The sequence below is a fragment of the Podarcis raffonei genome, chromosome 4 (assembly GCF_027172205.1).
Source record: "Podarcis raffonei isolate rPodRaf1 chromosome 4, rPodRaf1.pri, whole genome shotgun sequence".
Classification (NCBI taxonomy): domain Eukaryota; kingdom Metazoa; phylum Chordata; class Lepidosauria; order Squamata; family Lacertidae; genus Podarcis; species Podarcis raffonei.
Genome location: NC_070605.1, coordinates 53,128,359 through 53,154,434, shown reverse-complemented (window position 1 = coordinate 53,154,434; position 26,076 = coordinate 53,128,359). Strand labels below are relative to the sequence as shown.

Here is a 26,076-nt window from a genome sequence, read left to right as displayed (position 1 = left end):
CTGTCTACTCATCTGCATAGTACTAGCACTTCTCTTGAGGTCTAGTAGACTTTTAAGTGCAGAAGGGAGAGTGTGAATATTCAGATGTGATCATCAGTGCTTTACTAGGTTTCCATGGAAAGCTCTCTTTTGTGGCTGTCTATTGTGGCTACCTCTGTGCTCCCTTATAGCTTTAAGAACACAGAGCAGAGGAGGAGCCACAAGAGCAGCTGCCTTGTACCATAATACCCACCAGACATAGCAGTAACTCCTGCCTGATTGGAGGGTGGGGAGAGCAGATATCCACCTGTTGGAAGGCATCAATTATTGTACATTTATTATGCCTCTGATGTTTTCATGATCATTCCTAAGAAGATATTAATAGTTGCAGTTTTATTATTTTAGCTCCAACAGATTCTTCAGACTTTTCAGCAGCCTCCGAAACCTCAATCTCCTGTGATAGATAACAATGTAATGGCTCAGGTCCATGCTATTACTGCCCAGCTGCAGACTACAGCAACGCAACCATCCGAACAAAAACACGATTTCTCAGCACCTGAGCAAAAGACATCTTTTGATAAGGTAATATTTTTCTTGTACTGAAAAGGAATTTACTCAATGATTTGTTGTTGTTTTTTTTGTGTGGAATGCCATGCCAAATTACTGTTTCATGCTATGAGAACAAGTATTCAGGGAGTCTTGATTTCACCTCCACTGCATGTGACATTTCCGCCCCCCCTTTCTGGTTTCTGGTGAACCATACTTTGGTATGCAAAACTTAAAATGATCTTACATTGTCAGTGGTACTAATATTGTTTACTTGTCTTTCATTACTTACTGAAGAAAATAGAGTTGGCTCAATGTAATATGTTTCAGAAGCTGTTGGATCGATTTGACTATGATGATGAACCAGAAGCAGTAGAAGACACCAAGAAAGAGGACCCAACACCTCCTGCAATCTCTCAACCAACATTGTAAGTTTTATGAGTCAGACCAGTAGATGTTAAAAATTTAAGGTGATGTTATAGAAGCCTAATGTTGCATATATAGGTTCTCTTCATTAGACTTCATTGTTTTGAACTCTTTTATTATGCAATATTTGATATGCATCAGTTCGCTAAGCAAAACAAAAAGCCCCTATCCTGCAGTTACAGTTGAATATTACCACCTCAGCTTAAAAAATACTTAAATAGTGCCATCATTATAACAGCTAGAATACTGTTTCCATCCCTAATGAGCCTGCAGTCTAGAGTCTTGACAAAGAAAAGCAACAGAAGGAGGGGAGCAAAGAGGGGAAGTTTGTATTCATGGAAAAAAATCATGGGGAGGGGAGCACTGATGGCAGCCTAGGTTACTGTACTAAATTTTATGTCCTTAAAACGCTGCTTTAAAATCTCATATTTATTGCTCAGTGGTTTTCCGGGTGAAGGTATGCAGCAACAAGTTTATGCCCAGCTCCCAAATATAGACCAGTATCAGCAACGAGTGCTTGGAATGCAACAGGAACCTATGCTTCACCAGGTATTGGAAACATTTCCCTTATGCATAGTACTTAGACATGCAGTACTTTGAAAGCTTGTTCTTGATTTTAAATTAATGGAAAATACCTATATATTCTTTTTTCTACAAGGTCCCACTTCCTCCAAATGGACAAATGCCAAGTTATGGACTTCTACCTGCCTCACAGTTTCCTCCCATGGCTCAGCCTGGGATGCAACCCTCACCCCAGGTGCAACAACCTTTCCAGCCTTCTTTTCCAGCACAAAATGAACCACATACACAGAAACATACACATCAGCAGGTAAATAACTTGCTATCTTTCCCCCCAGCCCTAGTGCCATATGTTGCACCCAGGAAGAAATCTCAGGACTGTTCACAAGAGTTCCATAGTGTATGCTTTGGTCACTGTTTCTTACCCTATTTTAATTTATCTGGATGTGTTTGTCACATTAGATTTCCAGTACAGGTTAGACTCCTTTAGAGTACTGAGTTTTAGTATGTTTAGTCACCCAAAGTGGCGGCGGCAGAACATTATGATGGTATGGTAGATTAATTGCTTAATCGTTTCAAAAATTTCTAATGTGCACTAGAATCTGTATACTTTAATATGTGCTTTGTGAAGGAATCTACAGCTATTGTATCTCCAATTTTAGTCCTTGATCAAAAAGGCAATATAGGCATTATTCAGACAATCGTACTTTGGCTTAATAAGATGATACATGAACAAACATTTGGCAGTGCACACAGACTCTTTATGCCTTTCCTTCATATGAACAAGCTAACAAACTAGAAAGTATTCTGTTGACTATAATCTCTATAAACTATAAACAATGGTTTAATGGTTTTGCAAAAGCACTTGCACACCTTTAACTTGCACAATCACAGCTTTACGTATTTGCTGACCAGTTCGCTGCAAGCACACAAATGAAACACACACAAGCCAGAGAACTTTTAAAAAGTTATTTTGGTACCAGGTCTTCCCACTCTGGAAAGAGCTTTTAAGCTCTCCACCTTGCTTTTAAGCTCCCATGAGACCCTCCCAGAACCCCATAAGCAAGACGGAGAGCTTCTATATGTGTGGAGCAATGTCTGCTCAGCGTGCCAGCATCGGACAGGTAGGGGTGCTTGCGCAATCCCCCCGAACATAACCCCCACACAAGTTGTGAGGCTACTGTAAATAGATTACATCTATGCCAGGATTTCACTGTCCAGTAACTGTAACAGCAGAAATCTCTTAATTTAACTGATGTATCCATTACACTGCACTGAGTAGAAGTTTTTAGTTTGTATAATGCTTTATTGGACAGAATTGGCAGGTAGTAAATTCTCACTTAAAGAAGTTAAACTTGCTCATTAGAAATACAAATACCTTAGTTACTTCAGATAATATAATACACCTGTTTTCAGCTCAAATTATATATGGATTAGCAAGGGTGTTGGATATTCCTGTCAAGCTTACATGCTTTATTTTACAACTAATACTTTAGATAGAATGTGATTGGTTTAGCATTTTGCTGAAGCAAAATGATTGATTGATTTCCACCACTTACTAGTTTTCATTTGCTGCAAGAGTTTATATCCAACTAAATTTATACTCTGAGTAGACCCAGTCAAATCAGTGAAATTAAGTTAATCATGACACCTGTTGCCCATTGATTCCAGTAGGTTTGCTCCAAATATTATTTAGTAAGATACATCCTTAACTATGTTAATTAAACCACTTAAACAGCATTTTCTTAAGGAATCATGTTTTTACAGTCTGTACATTTATGTACATATAAGTGAATATGAATTGTAATTTGAACCAAATGAAAATCTTTACATTTCAAATGCTGTCTAGTTTTAAATTTGAAACTGATCAAAAAGTGAAACTGAAGAACAGCTGTGGTAATAAATCCTTGCCTCCCCCCCCCCCAGGAAATGGAAGTGGATCAGCCTCCTGTTCACGAAGGAAAGAGGCATGAGAGCAGAAAGTCAAGATCTAGATCTGCATCAAGGTACGAAGTAGCAATTACATGTACATTTATAATCCATTAATAGGTACTAGAGTGTATCCAGATACAGGAATAATGTAAAAATCTCAAAGCTGAAAGCTTTTAATCTCTTATCCTACAGTCTTGTTATTTATGGTTTTATACTTTGCCATTCAGTAAGTGCTACATTCAAGAATAGATCATTTGCATTTTGTGATTTCATACAAGGCATACGTAGGGACAAATGGGGTGTGGTTTTTCTAAGGCAGGGTCGGCTTCTTAGAGGTGTTTTTTTTTGCATTTTGGGGCAGTGATAGCCAGAAATAAAGATCTTAAAAGGGAAAGTTTTCACATTGCTCTCAAAGGACAAGCCTTACTATACAATAACAATTCTCAGATTTGGGGATGGGCAGAATTCAGTAGCAGCCAGCAAGTTACCTATGAATGTAAAACTTACTCTGTATTTTTAATATCTTCCTTAAATACTAGATCACCCAAAAGGAGAAGATCACGGTCTGGTTCTCGGACTAGAAGATCACGCCATCGTCGTTCCCGTTCCCGGGACAGGCGCCGCCATTCCCCTCGATCCCGATCCCAAGAAAGGCGTGAAAGGGAGAGAGAGAAAGAGCGCAGAGCAAAAGGCCTTCCTCCAATGAAAACAGAAACTGTTAGTGGTGAGTATTATTTCTGTCTTTCTTAGCAAGATGGAACAGTATTAATACATGCTGTCAAATGTGTTTTTGTCCTTGCTTTCTTTTTCCGGTAAGATAGCACTTCAGAACAGTAGGCAAAGTCAGAATGGCAAACTGATACTCTGCATCACTGTGTTAAATCCATTTTATTACTGAGCCGCAGTCCTCGGAAAGTTTGAGAGCCACCAGTGTAGTAAAACTAAGTATATATTTTTAAAAGATGGGCCAGAAATGCACAAATGTTCTTGTTAATTTCACCATGATTAGTAGTGTCCTGTTTTTGGTGATGATGACAAGCTCTAGCCTCTCATTCTGAGTTTGGAAATGAGAGATGTCTCCTTCTGGAGGAGCTTTGCATTTGCTCAAGGGACTCTAGATCCTACCCATTCAGATTCATGTATACTTTCCAAATCATTGCTAGCTTGTGATTCAAGTTGCCAGTCATCTTTGACTTGTCACATTTTTAGTTTGCAGTACAACACTATGGGTAGGCCAGTTGGATAAACGAACATCGCAGCAGGATGTTGGAGGTCTCCTAGAAGAGTTTGGACCAATTGAATCTATAAATGTGAGTATGAAATAAAATACAAGTTACGAGAAAATAAAATCATCCAGCTGAAAACATTTTGAGTGATTCATGTAGTATTTTTTTGCAACACATGCTAGCAAATTTGTATACTTGTTTAAAAACAAATTGAATACTTGTATCCAAAAATTTTGAGAGCTATGATTTTTTAAAAGACAACATTTTAAATGTTCTGATGTGAGAAATTGCTGTAAACAGTACGGAATATTAGTAATAGATGCAGCAAACAAATAAAGTCCATAATCAACATTATGTATTTCCTCAGAAACCTCTAAGAACTTAGAAATATTAAAAACACGCAAGTCCCAGTTCCTCTATTGCTGTACAGACATTGTATCTTGGTTTATGCCAGGAGTAGAGAACTGGATCTGGCCAGTGGGCAGGATCCTTAGCTTCCCTACCCCCATGGGCCAACTTTGACAGATGTGCAGGACATCAGGTGATGGACAGTTATCAAAGTTGAAGTCTATATAATTGCTGATTAGTGGTTACAGCAACCTACAGTGGTACCTCAGGTTACATACACTTCAGGTTACATACGCTTCAGGTTACAGACTCCGCTAACCCAGAAATAGTGCTTCAGGTTAAGAACTTTGCTCCAGGATGAGAACAGAAATCGGGCTCCGGCGGCAGCAGGAGGCCCCATTAGCTAAAGTGGTGCTTCAGGTTAAGAACAGTTTCAGGTTAAGTACGGACCTCCGGAACGAATTAAGTACTTAACCTGAGGTACCACTGTACTTCATAGGTGTGCCAATTGATGCTCTTAGCATGCCTTCAAATGAGTTTGCTGCAATCGCCAGTCAGCTCCCTTGAAGTATATTTGGAGGAAGTGGTTTGGATTCAAACCGTAAATGGAGAATTTTTCCTTTGCAGGTGTCTGGTATTGGCTGCACTGCCTAGTGGAAACTGCCTAGTGCAGCTGACAGTAGAGTATGGTGTGTGTGTGTTGCTTTCTCCATTTTCAGAAAGCACTTTGGATTCACAGACTGACTTCAAAGGTGCTTGTTGCAGAGGAAAATTGCTCTGTTTGGAGGTAGTGAGTTGAAGTCAAACCTTTTCCTGCAAGTGAAGAGGGAGCTGCACCATGAGAATGATGTCATGTGTTTGTTGAGTGGACATGGTTTGTGGCAAATGGCCTTGCAGACCAAACTGAGACCCTTGGCAATTAAGGTTGAGGGCTAGAAGAAGAAGAAGAGTTTGGATTTGATATCCTGCCTTTCACTCCCTTTAAGGAGTCTCAAAGCGGCTAACATTCTCCTTTCCCTTCCTCCCCCACAACAAACACTCTGTGGGGTGAGTGGGGCTGAGAGACTTCAAAGAAGTGTGACTGGCCCAAGGTCACCCAGCAGCTGCATGTGGAGGAGCGGAGACGCGAACCCAGTTCACCAGATTACGAGTCTACCGCTCTTAACCACTACACCACACTGGCTCTCTGGAGAGGTTTCTCTCCACTGATTTATGCCTTAAAAGGAAATAAGGCACACATTCAAACAAATTTCTTGTGACTTTGCACTTTTTCCTTGCAAAATTTATGGGAATTCCTGTTTAATAGTAGTGCAATGTTTTTATTTTTACAACAGATGATACCACCAAGGGGATGTGCCTATATTGTAATGGTGGAAAGACAAGATGCATACCGTGCTCTTCAGAAACTGAGTCGTGGGAACTTTAAAGTGAATCAGAAATTTATAAAGGTATTGGATATATTTTTCAATAAAAATTTAACTTATAGGATACAATTTTTCCCTCAACCCCCTCCCCAAAGATTTCTATGGGATAATATTTTCAAGAGGGAAGAGAGGAAGGAGCACTTTCATTGTAAAAACAGAAATTGGTTTTGCTGCAGACACCATTGTCATCCATAGCAATCAATTAATCCAGAGGGGTTTTGGAAAAAATATTTGGTAGCAGTAAGAAAAACCCCATTCAGCTCAGCTTGGGGGGAATGTTTATTTATGATAACTATGTGGTGGATGAGCCAAGTGGTAAGCTCCTACAAACAGAACGGATCACCATGTTATTTGGAGGCAGTTTATGTGGCTTGCATAGGACTGCTTAATTACATGACACTGTCTTTGGTCATCTCGTTGCAAGAATTTTTCACAGGGCTACGATATGTTATTCTTCGCAGATTTCCCATTGTATGTGGGCTGTGTTGAATGTGAGTCACACTCAGAGTAGACCTGCTGAAATAAATGGACATGACAAACTTAGGTCTATTCATTTCAGTGGGTCTACTCTTGAGTAAAATGTTTTACTTTCTGACTTTAGTTGTGCTGAACAAGTACAGGTTCACTGTTGGAAGGAAATCACTGGTATGTTGCTGTTTTCCTTCAGATTGCATGGGCTTTAAATAAAGGAATTAAACCAGACTATAAGCAGTATTGGGATGTAGAATTAGGCGTTACCTACATACCATGGGGTAAAGTTAAGCCTGAAGATCTGGAAAGCTTCTGTGAAGGAGGAATGCTGGACAATGAAACACTTAGTCCTGGTAAGAGATAAATATATGGAAAACAAATATTTATTTAAGAAAAAGTCTTACAAGTGAAATAATTTGAATCTGTTTTAAAAAAGTCACTTGTTTTACTCTGCTTGCTTTGGGGTGGAGCTTTAGGAGATGCTTGTAAGTAGAACTTCACTTGAACGTGAATCCCCTTGGAGCGTGAAATCTAATTCAAACATAAATTCTAATACTTACTTGGTAGTGTGAAAGAGGCCTGATAATTAGGGAATAGTGAAGATGTTTATTCAGTCAATTTTTACCTGATTTGATGCTTCTGTACCTGCTTGTGGTTTGGAATGCAGCTCCTAGTCCAATTACACACATATGCAGATAATGCAGTACGGTTTCAGTGTGGACAAAAATAGTTATATTTAAAAGAATTTGATAAAATTTATATTTTATGATGAAATCCATATTTTACATAAAAATAGTATGTTATGTATAAAGTGCATAAAATTTAAATGCAGAGTTTTGTGTGCGCTCTTTCAAAAAAAAAAATCACATAAATGGAGCTGAATGGGACCTATGAGGGGCTGCAGGAGAAAGAGGAGTGTGAATTTTGGTTGCGTGAATGGAAGTCTGCGTCTGCAGTGTTGGATTCTACCCTACGTGCCTGTTATAAAAATAGATAATGGGGCTGCAAGATAAACATTTCAAACAAATCTGTGCTTTTGCTGAACAAACTATATGTGCACATTCCAAAAATTGTCTTTTGCCACCCTAAACAGATTCAGATAGTATTTGTGTTTGCCATTGGGACAGATAAGTGGGTTGGCCATGATGTATACATATGATCAGTTAATGCATTAATTAAATTAATGGCAGACTTTACACTTGCATTGTAAGGCAGAAATTGAGATTAAATATTTTGCATTCTTGTAATTGATGTTTATATCTTTCCTGTAGAATGGAAAGGAATTCAAAAAAAGTCAGAAAACCAAGTAGCCCAGAATGGGGGCGCGGGAGACGCTGCACATAATGAACAAACTTCTCCGGTTGCTAAAAATATGTCCGTTCAAATGCCTGTTCCTATGCCCACACCAATAACAGTGCCTCCACCACAGGTAAGTTGTTTTTCTCTTTTTGATTTCTCATTTCTGCGCACGAAAATTTTAAAGCTTGGTTCATCTTGCAATTTCATGCACTGTTTTGACATGATGACACACATACCATATGATGGTATTACAGTACATCTTTTACATGGTGAAAATTCACATTTGAAACATACAGCAAGATTTAGTACTAACTAAAAGTATACCTGATACAGAAGAAATATCAGAATTTGTTATTTTGAAGGCGCATTCAAATAAAGAAATCACGTGGTACAACCTGTTATAGTATCTTTGTTGTGTCAAAAAGCAATGTGAGAATTTAGCCTTAGATTGATTACATAAGGACTATAGGTTTAACTTGTTGACAAATTGGTTAAATGATGGCAAAACCTGCAGGGCTATCAACACTGAAACTGTTGATTTATGTGTTAATTGCATTAGTTGAAAAGCAAACTTCATTGAAATCACTTCAAAAACACTTTTAAACAGTTCTCACAATTGTGCATAATATCTGATAAATTAACTGCTCTAAGATTTTATGCAAGTGAAATTGTCTTTCTCTTACCTATGATCAGTCCAATTATAGGTCTTTTATTGAAGATCCTAAGTTTAACTGTACAATCTAAAGATACCACTTAAAAGAAAGGGACTCTTTAAATCAGCTTTCACCAGCCTGTTACCCTCTAGATGTTTTAGACTATTTGTCCCATCCGCCGCAGCCAGCTTGGTGGTGCTGGCTGAAGCTGATGGAGTTGTGGCCCAAATCGTTTTGAGGGCATCAGGGTGAGAAAGGCTGATTTAAATGCTGCTGGAGCTTGCTGTATTGCTTTTTATTCAGCACACAACAATGCAAGCACATTCTTCATTTTTAAAAGTAACTTTTCTCATTAGCTAATGGCAGATTCCGAAATGACAACTACAAAGAAAGCTCCTTGTGAACGTTTGTGGTTCCTTAAATCACATGTAAATAATTCCACTGAAAAAGAGTTTTTGTAAGATACAGCATCTACACATTATTTGGAGAAAGAGAGAATTCTAATAGTTGGCTCTGTTAAAATGTCACACAAAGTCTTTGTGCTCTGTAAGTCAATATCTATGGGTAAAAAGTTGTAGAATTAATTGGTGAGTAAATCTTTTCATTCCACTGTAGGTTCCACCACACCAGCCGGGACCTCCAATGGTTGGTACACTTCAACCACCTACATTTACCCCTCCCATGGGAATGCCACCTCCAGGATTTGGTCCTGGAGTTCCACCTCCACCTTTTTTGAGGCCTGGCTTCAACCCAATGCATTTGCCTCCAGGTAATTAAACATTCTCATAATTTTCATACATCTGAATTGTGAATCTACTACAGCCTAGTGACATCCAGATATTTTGGACTCCAACTCCCATTATCTGTGACCATTGCCATGCTGCTTGGAGTGGATGGGAGATGTAGTTCAAAACATATGTAGGGCATCAAGTTGTGGAAGGGTGCTCCTTTCCTTTTAAGGAGAAGAGAAAACTCCCTGGAAAAGACCCTGATGTTGGGAAAGATGGAGGGCACAAGGAGAAGGGGACGACAGAGGACAAGATGGTTGGACAGTGTTCTCGAAGCTACCAGCATGAGTTTGACCAAACTGCAGGAGGCAGTGGAAGACAGGAGTGCCTGACATGCTCTGGTCCATGGGGTCATGAAGAGTCAGACACGACTAAATGACTAAACAACAACAACATAAAGGATTTCTGTTGTAGTGATGCTTTGTTATTTCTGTCTTCATAGGTTTCCTTCCTCCTGGACCACCGCCACCTATTAACCCCCCAGTTTCAGTTCCTCCGGTCTCTGTTCCTCCTTCTCCAGGAGTAAACATCCCAAACTGTAAGTCTTATTTGTTATGTTATTAAAGTTGATGGTATTGGAAGTGTATGCCATTTAAAATATCTCTGTTAATATCACTGTTCTAGCTACTGTGGCCAATATAAATGAAGACACTACAAAAGACTCTTCTGTGGGAAACCCCATTCCAACAGTAGTTTCTGCAGCTAGAGGAAATGCTGAAAATGCAGATGGCTCCAAAGGATATCCAAATGCTCTGCCACCTGTAACTTCTACAAGTATCCCAGCTTCTGTCACCCAACCAGTTCCACTCCTTGGTAAGTTCACTTTTCAGTTGCTGGATATATATGTGCTTTTTCTTTCTTTCAAAAGTGCTTATTCTACTTTGTCAATAGTTAGGAAGTCAAAATTTTAGAAAGCAAAGTGTTTTCCTGTGTAATTTGGTGGGGAGTAAAGCATTTAACGGTGCAAGTACCCACTATAAATAATGAAAGATTGAAGCAGTGATTCAGTATTGAGAAATGATTATGTTAGGTATGTTTTAATAAAACAAATCCAGGGGACTCGGGAAATATATAAGCAGATTCAGGGTTCTGGGTTTACTTTCGCCAGAGATGTTTTTTTCCTGGTCACCTATGGCTGTGTATACAAATATCTGAAACCAGGAGTCGGTGTAGGTGTGTAGATGACCCTGAAGATGAACTGTTTTCTCCCTGCCTTTATTCCTTAAAATATTCATTCCCGCATTCTGCTGTCCCCTTCGCTTCTGGGATAACATCAGGACTGGGGGCTCCATAGGCTACACCCCCATTCAGGCTACTCTCTCTCTCTTCAGGCCACACCCCTATCTGGCCATTCTTTATGCCCTCCTTCAGTGTTTTTGGCTTGCTGGAATCTGTCCTTAAACTATGGCAAGGACTCTTTGGATAGAAAAGTATGTGTACATGCAAACAGAAACCTCTCACTTCTGTATAGCTGGGATGAGGTTTACTATATCAAGATAAGAGTCACATCTATTATTTCACCCACTTTTGCCTCTGACCCCAACCACTCACATGCAGCTTCCAGAATGTTCCCCTAGAAGCAATTCAGCCCTCCCTCTCACTTAGGTCCTCTCTCCTCCATGTTTCAGGATATATTGGTATGTGTAAGTTTGTATGCATAAGTTTGATTTTTGTTTTCAGTTACTTAGCATGTTTATCTGCTCAGCTACATGACATTTTGAATTTAAAAAAACCATTTAAAACACTTTTTAAACTCAGAAGAATGGGCAAGTAGCTTTATGGTTGACACAAAGAGCCAGGCAATCAGTGGTGTGCAAAACATCTCCTGAAACCCAGAACAGGTTTCGCCTGAGCTCAGTTCCAAGCAGTAGCTTGTACATTTGCCCAAATGCAGTGAATGTGCTCACAACTACAATTAGGTACATCTGTACATATCCTCATATAGTCTGAACCTGAGCATACAAGAAAGATGTAACCATCTAATGGCATTGCTACCATTTCTTTCCTTCTACTCCTCGTCTGTTTCCTTATGTAAGAATTGTCTACCATTTTGTCACCTGAATTTCTCACCAGTGCAGACTTGCATGCCATACTCTTACACATTTCCAGGAAAGGGGATAATGCATTGAGAGTGGGGTTCTTTTTGGCCCAGAAGAATTCATTTATCATACAACTCTCAAATGTATCACGATCAGTTGCCAAATCACCTGAATTACTGCTTCCACAATTTTTGGGGGGAAAGCATTGCTAAAATTGCACTTCCTTGGTTTGAAACCTCCTTATTTCCACTTTGGAATATGCTAGCTGTTGGCAACCCATTGTGAATATTTTCCACAGCTTCGGTTGTATATAGAGCATTTCAAGCACAATATTGCCTTAATATGCCGTATACATATGGTTAATCAATCAATAATTTTATTTGTATGCCGCCTTTTCAAAGTCAAAAGGATGCTGAAGATGGCTTGCAACATATACAAAATTACATAACTACAAACATAACAAAAGTAGTCATAAGCAATAAACAAAACATCAAAAGGTACACAAACAAATTGAATAATTTCCATGTAAATCAAGATCCAAAATAGAGATACAAAGAATAAAGAGCAACAACAGTGTCAACCCTGCCTCCAATAAAATGCCTTAAACAGTACCACTGCCTGAGATTCTGTTCAGCAGCCTCAGCTTTTGTAGCTGGAGTCAGTCAAGGCTCTGCCCTCCCAGGCCAGGTGGGAAAAGCCCTCAAGGCAGGGAGCAGGTCTTCCAGGACTCAAAGCCAAGATGGTTGGAAATCCCATATAATTGTACAAGGATAATTATTGTCATCAGTGATTCTGTGTGTGAAAGAGAGTGGGGGCGGGGGGGCGGGAGATAAAATAAATATTTTTTGTAAATGTAAAAAATGATTACCCAAATGTCACAATGCCTGGTCTTCGGAAATATTCTAGGAAGACAAATTCTATAATCCCTGGTACTGTTGTGCTACATGAAAATCTGGAGGGAATTGAAATGTTTCCTTTTAAACTACTGGAGCAAAGCAGTTAAGAGACTGATGTAAAAAACATCTGTGCAGTTATTCCTGGAAAGCTATATAGCTATCCGGCTGAGATATGGGACCTCAAGTGTTTTAACAAATTTTTATTTCTCTTGTTGAGTAGACTACATTCTACACAAGCTAGATCAACATATCTAAGTTTATTTAAAGTAGTGTTCAGTTTTATGGGGAATGGTATGAGGACCTGCTTGACAGATCACAGTTCTGAGGCATTACAGGTGGAAATTGGTAAGATAAATGTCCCTGACCTCTGCATGGAATTGGACACGTAACAATGAATTCAGAATACCCGAACATCTTGAGCCTAAAGAACTGCAGGAAGGCTATCAGCAATAGATGTCATCAAGACTACCAACTACCCGCAATTCATTCTTCTCCAGACTGTTTCTATCAGCTTTTTTGCTTACTTCCTGCAAGCATTATATAAATTCTGAAATTACATGGCAGGCTTTGAAGGAAGGAAGGGAGAAAATTGGGTGTCATCAATATACTGGAGGTACCGCTCTTCAAAATTGACACCTATCTAATGCTTTGGCATCTTACACACATTGAACATAATGGAGGTCATATGACATACTGCAGTAATGATACCAACAAGAAGTACATTATTTGGGCCTCTCAGAAGTCTTTTGCAAAAAGCAGTGATTAATACTTCAGAGTGAGCTCATGCTCATGACACCTTGTATTCACTTGATCGTTATATCAGTGGTCTTTGAAGCAGAAATTTAAAAAAACAAATCTGTTGATTACTTAACATGAATGGCTCAGGGCACAATCTCCGTGTCATATCAAGTTGTGCTCAGGAGTTGGATGAAGCGCAAGAGTATATGAATTGCAAAGGCACCACCAGCTGGCAGTCTCCTGAAAGGGAGATGGAATTTGCTTAAGTGAAAAATAAAAATGCAGAGAATCCACTCAAGATTTTACCTTCTTAATTACTGGTTTTCATCTGTCAATATGAGTCTTGACTTCTGTGCACAAATGCTTGCATGAGTTCTTCCAGGTATCCTATCTGGTGGTCATATTAAATGAAACGGATGTATTTAAACAGGGTTGGCCTGAGCCTTCCACATACAGTTTGGGTAAAGCAGAGCATCAGAGGATAGTGTACATTTCCAAAGATGTCGGTCTTAATTTCTGCTCTCAGTCTGATGAGGTGTAGAATGTCTTGATGTTTCAGAAAGCAAATCCCATTCCTTCATGGTCGTTTGCAATATTCACTGTTGACAAACAGCTGCCATTTAATGAAGTTGTATATATATATTGAATAAGTTAACTCAGACTTGATCCAGATTTTACAAAGTGAGGCATGGCTGAACAGCTGCTGCTATATGGTTGGAGCCGCATGCTGCGCCAGTGTTGAAAAGTACTGATGTGGTTGAGGCATATTATGTGGTCCCTGTGCTAGCAAAGTACGCCTGGAAGCCTGCCACTTTTACTGGCATAGGAACTTGTATGCAGTCTGCTGGATCCACATATCTACTCTTGAAAATGAGCCTGTGGTTTGGAGACAGCCCAGTTCAAAAATGATTTTCTAGCAGCAGTATCCTCGCATTTATAATACCTGAATCCTCTTTAAGAGCAACTGGATTCCAAGACCCTATGTATATTGTGTAGTTATTTCTGGGTGCCACCAACAACCTAAAGGTGTGTGGAAGCGGCTTCTGCTAGGTCTTTCATTCAAGGCCTGTGAAAGCTAAACTAGTTTCTATGCAGTAATTTTAATGAAAAGCTTTCGCAGATTTTTAAAGTTGCTGTGATTTTAAATAGCATATAAGTTCATGTTTTAAAGACTATGAAATCATAGCTTAAGGAAATTTTGAGGAACATAACTTAATCTGAAAGCTGCCTAAACTGTACTGGGGGTAGAGAATCTTCTGTACAGAGAACAACATGGAAGAATGCATCACACATGAAGGGAAAACAGGAAGATTCTTCTGAGGAGACTACCCAGAGTTGCTTTTGCTTTGGAGTATCTTATGTAGGCACATTTCTGGTAACATTTCAAGCATTTTCAAGTGACATGCCAGCTCTACCATGTAGAAATGTGACATACAGAATATGTTTTCCAGACATGTCAGGGAAAAGGGTCCTAGATTGCTGCTATTTTTACAGATGCAATTCCAGAAAAGTTGGGGGTGGCTGATCCCCCAAGTAATGTTTCCACATGGGAATGCGGATTTGATAGCTTAAAAACGTTGAATCGCAAATAATGCACAGTTTTATGAGTTTAAATGATTAAACAAGTGTGTGATGTAACTTTGAATTGAAATACACATAAACATTGGTTCACAACACCACATTGCTTCTGTAAATGTTGACAGGAAGTAACTGAAATTCTGCACTAAGAAAATATGAACTCTGCAACCTGCATGAATTACACAGCTAAACCATATACATAATTTTGTATAATTTATTTTGTTCATGATCCGAAAGGGGAAGCATAAGGCCTAGGTTCCCTCACCCCTTTGTTTTAAATGAAAACTGATAATCTTGGGAAGCTTGAATTCTGTGCCTACAATTACATTCTAGTTTCCCCCCTGCACTCGAATGGAGTCACAGCATGCACACAATCCTATACAGATTTTAAGTATATCTTCTAAGATTCCTGCTGCTTTTCAGACATTCAAAGTTCTGTGATTGTTCAAAGTGATAGGTATTCAGTTACAGTACAATTTCCAACTCAAGGTGACTGATAACATTACATTATTACACTATTAGATTTTTGCAAATTGTTTCTGGGTTAATATCTGAGTTTTTATTAATGTTTTCTCATTTGAGCAGCCTGCATTAATTAATTTGTTGGTCATGTGTTTCTTTTTAAAAAAAACATTCAGAGACTTGAGATAAATGGTGAGGCACTTTGGGAGGGGGGAATTATTTCAGTTACTCAGTGATACTCAAGAATTATTTTGTTCAGCTTGTCAAAGACATCCCATAATTGTGAAGCTCTCCGTCTGCTAGCTGAAGATTCCATATCAAATGATATAACACACAGTTCTTCTGGTTGCATTCTAATCTATGAATTTCCTTCTTTTTCTTTTTAGCTTGCCATCTTTTCTGTTACTTGTGAAATGTGTTTCATTTATGTTCTGCTTGTTACTTAATGACTTACAATGAAATGAAAAAGTTTTTGTTCTAAGCCAGCACTAAAAGTAATTAAATTTTGTTGACTTTTAAAAACTAAAAGTTTATTAAATGAGTAACAGGGAGGTAGATTGCAGAAGACTATGTTGATCCTGTTATTATCTGAGTACCTTAGTCCAGGATTGGGAAGAAATAGGTTGCGGTCCACAGGTAGCGCTCTGTGTGAACTGCAGTAGATTGGCTAAGATTTCTGTCTCTCATAACAGTCCCTGGAAAATGGCTCTCCTCGCCCCATAGTACATTGCTGAAATGAGGATAGCTTGAGGTAATGAGTGGATGTTTGTGTGGAAGGACTACAAGCTCTGTTCAGTTCTGATACTCAAAACAAATTCCTGGGCTCCAAATTATTTAATTCTAAGTATGTCTTTTGCACCAGGTACCAGTTGGTGGAACTTGAGGTCCTAGTACAAAACAAAGTCAATCTTGCAAACCTGATGTCTGCTCACCTCTGCCTTGCTGTATTTTATATACATCCTCACTTTTCATACCCAAATTGTTGTTTAGAGAACTGGTTCTTTGCCTTATTCTTCCATGACTTATTTGCCAAGGGTTCCCCAACCACATTTTATGTGTTCTGCAATTATCACAACCCTGTGTTCAGTACAATGTTCAGTTAGCATATTATCATCTGTGTGGCACATGAGTACTGCCACTTTGGCAAGGGGGATAATCTTGCTGCTGTTTTTCACTCCCATCTCATGAGATAGGTGAACACTGAAATAAGTTCATGTGTCTAGGTTTCTGTGTATTGCTGTGTAGCACAGAATTCTTAAAGAAATATGGAATTGAAAATTGAATTGAAAGTGCATATCTACACCTTAGGAATATAAGATTGCTGATCCCTGAAGAGTTGGAAATTTTATATAAACACATTCGTAAGTTTAGCAGTAGGAGACCCTGACTTGAAAATGCACAAAAACTCCTTGTCAACCCCAAAAAACTTGTAGGAATGTGACAGGGGATTCAGTCTGCTACAGAAAAATGTTCAAAGTACTTGACCAACCAAATCACAGCAGGATTACAAAGTTCTTGGAAAGTGTAGCTGGGAAATACTATTGTCTTGGATACTGCAAGAAAACCTGCTTGTGTAAAATGCATGTGGGCTGTACACTTACCCCAGTGCGAAAGAAATGCACCATGACTTCTCAAAACAATGATTATGAGAACTGGCCACAAGTCTTATAATTAACAGGAAACTCTGGAATAGAGAACAGGTGTGAATGTAGTATTTCTCCAAGTCAAAGCAAATTGTCATCACCACTATATCTTTAATGTGTCTAAAGCATATTTAATAGTCATCCATCAGTTAACAATTTAAAAAACCATACACAAATCTAACCACATTTAGTAAAAACAATAACTTGGTCCAAATGAGTGTTTTAGTACTGTATAAAGCATGGTTTCTGCTGTAATGGCCAGTGCACAAGAATGTTAAATTGGGTAAGAATGGTGTGCAAGCTTTCAAGTTGTAACTTCCTTGCCAAGTCAGCCAAGTTGAAACCAAGCTAAAATTCTGTTGGAGAAAAAGCTAAGGTAGCTTGTGCCAGATATAATCAGTTCAAGCAAATAATTACAAAACATCATCTCTGTGAAATATTAACTAGCAGTGGGTTGGGATCGCTTACCTTGACTATTTAGCAAGCATATGAACTTTAATTCCTTGGCATGGCTTTCAAATCAGTGAACTTTTAATCCAAGGACAGAAATCTCAGAACTAGGTTTGTGCTAGGATAAAATATGGCCTAGTTCGTAATCTTTTCTGCATTGCTCTTGATATTTCAAGAACTGTTTGGATTCACTACGTTGTTGCATTTCAGATATTTGGTGGTATTACAACAGTTGGTGCATATTTCATCTCTTAGTTTCATTAAGCCTAAGGTATTTTCAGTTTTATTGTTCTTTAGGATAGAGCATGAAAACTTGCTGAACTCTTTATGTTGTGAATGCCATTTAGCTGTCACTTTTCCTATCATAACCTGAAAATGACTCCTAAGGGAAATTTACTAGTGAACTCTGAGTAAATAGCATGTATTGCTACATGGGAAAATAAGAAGCTTCCACTTCATGGAACAAATCTTATTATGACAAGTGCAAGAGGAACTTATAAGATAATTCTGCAGCGTATTGCCGTCCCTTCAAAGGCGTGTTCTTTGCTTCAGCCAGCCTGGAATAGGAACCTTGCAGTCCTGTTCAGACTGTGTGTGGGTCCGTGTGTGAAGGGATGGTGAAATGATGCACACCCCCAGCAGTTCTGTATGGTCCTAGAGGGTTTCCGTTTGAGACTGGCTCAATTGTGGGAGGAGTTGGATGGTTTTTGACAGCAGAAAATGGAGAAAGATGTCATCGTCCCTTTTCTTCCTCATAAAATATCCCTGGATAGTGCAAGGAGAAATGTAACACATCCGCACACCAAAAGTAAGCATGAATCCCCAACCCTATTCCGTCCCTTTAGAATACTGTTTACAAGCTCTTGGGGACTTGAGCAGCCCACATAATCTTCTCTTTGGTTTCCTCTGTCTTAGTTACTCTGAAACACAGGATTAAATGATGACTTGCATAGTTTACCTGACATTGGCTCATCTGTTCTTGGATTCCAGTTCTCATCAGCCTCAGCTTAGCATGGCCATTAGGGATAATGGAAGCTGGAATCTAGCAATATCTCCACACACTAGCCTCACCTGATTTAAACCCTCTCCCCTTCTCTGGGGTGGAAAATTTCAGATTTTTACCATAGGTGATTGAGCAGTAGCTTGGCTTCCTACCCCCGCCTCCCAAAAGTAGCCGTAGCAAGCAAGAAAAGTTACTGTTGTGGTTGCTGAACAGCTTGGTAGGTTTCTGGATGAAACATCGGCTCTGGATCCATTCCAGTCCGGCTTCCACGCTGGTCATGGGACCGAGACGGCTCTGGTTGCCCTAACAGATGATCTCCGCAGGCAGCTGGATCGAGGCGGGTCGGGGCTGCTGATTCTTCTAGACCTGTCAGCAGCCTTTGACATGGTCGATCACGAACTCCTGGACCACCGCCTTGCCGACGTGGGGATCCTGGGCACAGTCCTTCAATGGCTGCGCTCGTTTCTCTCTTGTCGGGGACAGAGGGTGGTGCTTGGGGGGGAATTGTCATCGCACCACTCCTTGGTGTGTGGAGTGCCTCAGGGTGTGATACTCTCCCCAATGCTTTTTAACATCTTTATGCGCCCCCTTGCCCAGCTTGTCCGGAGTTTTGGGCTGGGTTGCCATCAGTATGCCGATGACACCCAACTCTATCTGTTGATGGATGGCCATCCTGACTCGGCCCCAGACACATTGACCAGATGTTTGGAAGCTGTGGCTGGATAGTTACGTGGAAGCCGGTTGAAATTAAATCCTTCGAAGACAGAGGTCCTCTGGCTGGGACGGGACGATATGGGATTGGGGGGGCAACTCCCAAACTCTTGCGGGGGTGCAATTAGTGCCAGCACCCTCCGTTAAGAGTTTGGGTGTAATCTTCGATACCTCCCTCTCTATGGAGGCGCAGATTACAGCTATAACAAAGGCAGCATTTTTTCATCTCCGCCAAGCTAAGCAGTTGGCTCCTTATCTCTCTCACCCTGACCTAGCCACTGTGATCCACGCGACGGTCACCTCCAGACTGGATTATAGTAACTCGCTCTACGTGGGGCTGCCCTTGAGACTGACCCAGAAACTCCAGCGGGTGCAGAATGCCGCGGCGAGACCACATTAATCCGGTACTATACCAGCTGCACTGGCTCCCGGTGGAGTACAGGATCAGGTTTAAGGTGCTGGTTTTAACCTTTAAAGCCCTATATGGCCTAGGACCCTCGTACCTACGGGACCACCTCTCCTGGTATGCCCCACAGAGGAACCTACGGTCTGCAAATAAAAACATCCTGGAGGTCCCAGGCCACAGAGAGGTTAGGCTGGCCTCAACTAGAGCCAGGGCTTTCTCGGCTGCGGCTCCAATCTGGTGGAACGCTCTGTCACAAGAGACTAGGGCCCTGCGGGAGCTGACATCTTTCCGCAGGGCCTGCAAGACAGAGTTGTTCCACCAGGCCTTTGGTCAGGGCGCAGCCTGACCCCCTCCTCTGGCAACCTACACAGAATTTTGCTTAATGGTTGCCATTAATTTGATTTTAATTAATTTTTATAATGAAATGTTTTTAGAATGGTGGATTATTTGATTGTTTGATTGTTGTTAGCCGCCCTGAGCCCGGTTTCAGCTGGGGAGGGCAGGATATAAATAAAATTTATTATTATTATTATTATTATTTATTATTATTATTATTATTTATTATCATTGTTCCATGTGAAACTGGAAATACCATCCCTAAAACTGGCTGGCCTAGTTTTTAGTATTATTTCTGCAGGCTTAATGGTCATTAACATTCCATAAAACTTAGAAACTTACAAGTTCTTGCAGGCACGTTTTTAAAAAATGTTGAGAATCTTAAATACTATTTAAACCTAGGTAGAATATATATACAAGCTACTTCCTTATTTTTAGTGGCTGCCTTTGGTTTCCATACCGATAGGCATTTGACCAAAGGGACGCAGGTGGCACTGTGGTCTAAACCTCTGAGCCTCTTGGGCTTGCCAGTTGGACGGTTAGCAGTTTGAATCTGCGAGACAGGGTGAACACCCATTGCTCCCAACTTCTGCCAACCTAGCAGTTTGGAAGCACACTAGTGCAAGTAGATAAATAGGTACTGCTGTGGCAGGAAGGTAAATAGCGTTTCCATGTGCTCTGGTTTCCGTCACAGTGTCCCGTTGTGCCAGAATTGGTTTAGTCATGCTGGCCTCATGACTCGGAAAGATGTATCAGGACAAACACTGGCTCCTTTGGCCTGAAGCGAGATGAGTGCCACACCCCATAGTCGCCTTTGACTGGACTTAACCATCCAGGGGTCATTTACCATTTCCCTAGACATTTGACCACTTGACTTTGCAGTTAAAGAGAATGATGACACTGAGAAGTTATGAAACCCCCATGGTTCTTCTGAAAAATACTTATCAAGCTTGTTCCTGCTTAAAGGTGACAGGAAGCTGAACAGTTGCCAATTCTTTAGAAGCTTTAATTCTTTACTTACTATCAACCCACCTGGAAGACTCTTGGTAATATGAATAGATTGTCAAAAAGTTGCTAGGTGTGAGTGTCTGGAGGCGGTTGGAGGATGGATGGCGGCTAACAGATTGAGGTTGAATCCTGACAGGACAGAAGTACTGTTTTTGGGGGACAGGAGGTGGGCGGGTGTGGAGGACTCCCTGGTCCTGAATGGGGTAACTGTGCCCCTGAAGGACCAGGTGGGCAGCCTGGGAGTCATTTTGGACTCGCAGCTGTCCATGGAGGTGCAGGTCAATTCTGTGTCCAGGGCAGCTGTTTACCAGCTCCATTTGGTACGCAGGCTGAGACCCTACCTGCCCGCGGACTGCCTCGCCAGAGTGGTCATGCTCTGGTTATCACTCGCTTGGACTACTGCAATGCACTCTGTGGGGCTACCTTTGAAGGTCACATGGAAACTACAACTAATCCAGAATGCGGCAGCTAGACTGGTGACTGGGAGCGGCCGCCAAGACCACATAACACCGGTCTTGAAAGACCTACATTGGCTCCTAATACATTTCCAAGCACAATTCAAAGTGTTGGTGCTGACCTTTAAAGCCCGAAACTGCCTCGGTTCAGTATACCTGAAGGAGCATCTTCACCCCACCGTTCCGCCCGGACACTGAGGTCCAGCGCCGAGGCCCTTCTGGCGGTTCTCTCGCTGCGAGAAGCCAAGTTACAGGGAACCAGGCAGAGGACCTTCTTGGTAGTGGCACCCACTGGAAAAAGGTTTTAAATTTGCAGGACTAAAAGACTACTATGCTTTTGAGCATACATGTCAGATGAAGTGTAAGGCCATTTTGGAGAGAGACCATTTGGGGTCTGATCAAAGTTTGTTTCCTTTAGTACAACTCTGATTTTGTTATGTTAAAAGAGGATAAAATAACTGCTAGTTGCTATTCTGGGGAGGGAGTGGGGACTCATACTTTCATGTGTTATCTCTCTCTTGGAATTGCTAGAAGAAATACAAATTTATTTGCCTGTTCTCTGCCCATTGCATTGGCTGCCCGTCTACTACCGAGCCAGGTTCAAGGTCCTTGCATTTGTCTAGGGCATCTTGTGGGTTGCCATATAACCCAGTGCAGTCACTCAGATCCTCTGCCATTGGTTGTCTCCCAGGTTGGCCAAGCTCATTTGACATCAACACAAAAGTGAGCCTTTACTGTCATCGGCCCAGTCCTGTGGAATAGATTCAGCAGGCACCTTCCGTTTCAAGCTTTGAAAATACGGAATTTTTTTCTATTCCACCCGGCTTATGCCAGCAATTAAGAATACATTAAAAGTGCTATATCCAGAACAGCTGAAAATAGGACCACAAAATGGTGTAGGCATGCCCCCCTCCACCCATCAGTGAGGAAACAGGAACCGATGTCAGCCACTGTTGTGCTCTCTTGCACCTCTGATCGAAACTAATAGGAGGGTACATACCCAATCCAGTGAAATATGGACATTATGAGGGGGCTAAGCCAGTGCAAACAGGAGCTAAGCAGGAAAAGCAGAACAGCCTGTCATGCATTATGGATTATTACTTTGTATTTTTACTGAGCCCTTTCGCAGGTGCCATAGGCAGTAATGGTGAGCACACTGGTGTTTATGCCCGCGATATTGGCAACCTTTGAGCTGAATACACAAATTCTCATCTTTGTATATGTGATTGGTATTTGTCTGTGTGTCTAATTTTTTTTTATCTGACTTTGAGCTTCATATGAACCCAATGTGTGTGCTATGCCATATAGATGACATGCAGAACTGACTTTGTAGGACTACAGTATGAAAAGTTTTGAGGGGAGGAGCCTGCAGAAAGCTACTTTGGACCGTGTACACAAACAGGGGAGTTAATTTATTTGTGATGAAGTATTTCATTTATAACAAAAGCCCTCCCTTCTGTTGCATTTCTTTTAACTATATTTGGGTATGATTCATCTGAACTGGAGCACTCTTTAATCCTACCAAATGCAATGGGAGAGTTACCTGCTTAAATATATTGTGTTAAAATAAATGGGACTTAAATGAGCTTAATGTTGAGTGAAAATGCTGGTACTAAAAGGGGGAAGGCAGTTGTGTTGGAGCAAAGGTTGGTTGAGGAAGTCAGGAATAAGTCCTACAGTGTATGAATTGGTTAGGGGATTGTAGGTTGCAGCTTGCTGGTGCAGCAGAAAAATCGAACATATCTTGCATCCATTTACAACTTTTATTTCTTTTGGTTTGCCAGGTACTCAAGGAGTTACACCCAGCCCTGTGATTGGGCTACAGACACCTTCCACGGGCCTTTTGGGTGCACGGCCTGGTTTGATACCACTCCAGCGACCCCCAGGAATGCCACCGCCTCATCTGCAACGGTTTCCAATGATGCCACCTCGGCATATGCCTCCCCATATGATGCACAGAGGCCCACCTCCAGGCCCAGGAGGTTTTGGGATGCCTCCGCCTCATGGGATGAAGGGCCCTTTCCCCCCACCTGGCCACTTTGCAAGGCCCGGTGGAATGCCTGGAGGGGGGCCTGGTGGACCCGATGATCGAGATGGAAGACAGTTCAGGAATGACAGGCAGCCGTTTACTCCAAATAGAGACCAGGAAAGGTTTGGAAGGAGGTCTTTTGGAAATCGGATAGAAAATGAACGGGACCGCTATGGTAACCGCAATGACGACAGAGATCATGAACGCCTTGGTAATCGTGAAAGGAGAGAATGGGGAAGAAGAAGCCCTGAACGTGATAGACACAGAGACTTGGAGGAACGAAATAGGCGTTTCAGTGGACAGAGAGAGAGAGATTCTAGAGATAGGGAATCTCGCAGAGAAAAGGACGAAAATCGAGGAAAGGATAAACCAGAGTTGACAGACAGGGTAGATGGTGTTAAAAACCATGAACCCCAGAGCAGCAAAGTGGAAAATACAGACTCTGTTCCAGAACTTAAAAAGGGGGAGGCTGAACCCACAGGTGCAAAACCTGCTGAAGAGTTAACATCTGAGACTACCTCATCTCTTGAACAACCTGAAGAGTCTACTGGCTCAGTCACAGAGGCTCCTCGCTAGACTGGAATACTTGTCAAAAAAAAAAAAGTGACATTGGAGTGTAGAGCTTTAGAGTTGTACAGTATGCTGTATATTTGCTTTTGCTATTTCACAACTCCTCCATAGTTTATGGGATATGTAAGCAATTTGATTGCTTCCCTTCTATTTAAATAGCTACAAAAATAACACAAAAGAAATGAATAAACCATTACCCTTTTTTTGCTGTAACTTTTTAAAAGTTTTGACTTTAAAAAGTTTACAAGTCAGAATTAGAAGTGCTATTTTTTTTAATTTAAGTGAAGGTAACGGTAAAAGCTCCTAAAAACAAATAGGGATGTGTTTTTAATAAACTCTATTTTCATAACAAACTTTAATGTGTGCTATTCTTCCTACACTGCACTGAAGTGGTAAAGGATTGTTCAACATCTTAAAGTTTGAACTGTTAATGCTGTACTGGAGTCTAAATTAGACTTTGTTTAAAGCTGTTAAAACATGTTTGTGTAACAGTTCACAAAAATGAAGTATATGTGGTAGTTATGTTCTTAGATTTCTGAATTTTAATTAACATGACTATTCTAGATGGAAAAAATAGCTCTTAAATGTTTCAAGAGGAAACCTAGTGTTTGCAGTGAAATCACTTTTATTTGTTTTTGTTTTTCCTCACCATCCAAGAGATTTTGTGGTAAATGTTGCCCTAAAAAAAGTTCAACATTGCGTCCTGTGGAAAGCACACCTTATTTTTTGTAATTTAATTCATTGTGTTTTTGAGGGAGGTAAGGCACCAAATTACCACTATATTCCAATCTGTTTTCGAATGTTCTCTCTCCTGTTTTGTCTACTACATAACTACTGTCAAATTGCTTGTAACAAGCTAGAGGAGCAAGTATTGACTTATTAGCCCCTCTGCTGCATTCTGAAATGCAGGCAGTACTTGTCAAATTGAAAAATTACATCACCCCATGGTTTGACATGCTCAGTTCAGTTACTGTTCCCATTCAGATGAGTTTTTCCCCTTAATTTTTTGGGAAGTGGAATGTGAGGTAGGTAAGTTATCTTGCAGTGGTAGAATAAAGAGAAACTTCATATACTTGTGACATCGATTTCCATGCGTTGACCTTTGTTTCTATGTTAATAGCTGCTTAGGAAATGCACCAAAACTCAATTTTAAAAAATAGTTAACTATTTCATGAATTAGGAAACTGAACAGGCATGAAACTGCAACTGCTTTTTGAAATTTGACATCGGTAACTTAACTCTTAACACCTACGGCTATGATTGAACATGATCTTTTTACAATTAAATTATGCAGGCCAGGTAGAGAATATCTTCCTCCAAATTCTATGGAGAGCTAATTTAAACTGTGTTAGAATGTAAAGCCCAAGTGAGTAAGATTATATAATTTAATCCCCATGTTTACTGACGGTAGTTGTCACTGTTACTTTGAGAGCCAGTAGGTCATCTGCCTTGTTTTTAACACAATTTGATAAAGCTATTGTCAAGGTTTATTTGAAAATAAGTACAATATACCCAAGCTTATTTCAAGGCAACGCTGCAACCTTCAGGTAAGATTGTCAGTCTTGGTGAGCAAGGGTCTAACCTGCTCCAGCATGTAAACAATTGCCAAACCTTCAAGAGAGCTATATAGAAAAAAGTGTGCTTTCTGTGTGCCTCTTGCATTAAAGGGTTTTAGCCAATACCCTTCTCCAAAGCAGGCAATCACATTAATATTGACATGTTCGGCACATAGCATTTACCATTTATTAAGCATGTTCATCTGCAATATCTACCGCTCTCACTTTGTGTGGTGATGTTGGTATGAATTTCTACTAAGGTTAAGAACTTTTGTTAAAATGTCAAATAGAATATGGCAAATATGTATAGCAATAGCTAGACATGGTGGAAACATGTTTTTTATATGCACAGTGGCCCTCTACAGCTATGCAGCTGAATAGCTCACTATACAAAGCTCAGTTTAGCTATTTCAGATAGCTCAAAGTGGTTGTTGCTGAGACAAGACTGCTCCTGTAAGACCATACACTATCAATCTCCCTATGTTTTCTATGAAACCCAAGCTACTCCATATTGCCTAAATAAGGAAGAATATAAAGATTTAGAACCTGGCTTCTACAGGAAGTAGGAATGTCTACTCTGTAGCT

General features: G+C 40.4%; 1 protein-coding gene across 2 annotated transcripts in view; it reads left to right on the top strand.

Moving 5' to 3' along the window:
* SCAF4 (SR-related CTD associated factor 4) overlaps nucleotides 1-25,014 on the top strand; it is a 45,431-nt gene extending 20,417 nt beyond the window's left edge. Inside the window, exons 7-20 of one of the 2 annotated variants that reach the window (XM_053386587.1) lie at nucleotides 385-561; nucleotides 856-953; nucleotides 1,392-1,500; nucleotides 1,610-1,780; nucleotides 3,397-3,476; nucleotides 3,942-4,126; nucleotides 4,612-4,712; nucleotides 6,311-6,424; nucleotides 7,068-7,224; nucleotides 8,143-8,300; nucleotides 9,439-9,592; nucleotides 10,054-10,149; nucleotides 10,236-10,424; nucleotides 23,121-25,014. In XM_053386587.1, the coding sequence (XP_053242562.1) occupies nucleotides 385-561; nucleotides 856-953; nucleotides 1,392-1,500; nucleotides 1,610-1,780; nucleotides 3,397-3,476; nucleotides 3,942-4,126; nucleotides 4,612-4,712; nucleotides 6,311-6,424; nucleotides 7,068-7,224; nucleotides 8,143-8,300; nucleotides 9,439-9,592; nucleotides 10,054-10,149; nucleotides 10,236-10,424; nucleotides 23,121-23,941 (2,610 nt within the window). In that variant the 3' untranslated portion in view covers nucleotides 23,942-25,014. The remainder of the gene's footprint in view (nucleotides 1-384; nucleotides 562-855; nucleotides 954-1,391; nucleotides 1,501-1,609; nucleotides 1,781-3,396; nucleotides 3,477-3,941; nucleotides 4,127-4,611; nucleotides 4,713-6,310; nucleotides 6,425-7,067; nucleotides 7,225-8,142; nucleotides 8,301-9,438; nucleotides 9,593-10,053; nucleotides 10,150-10,235; nucleotides 10,425-23,120) is intronic. The other variant, XM_053386588.1, reaches the window with a different exon arrangement.
* Nucleotides 25,015-26,076: the final 1,062 nt, after the last annotated feature.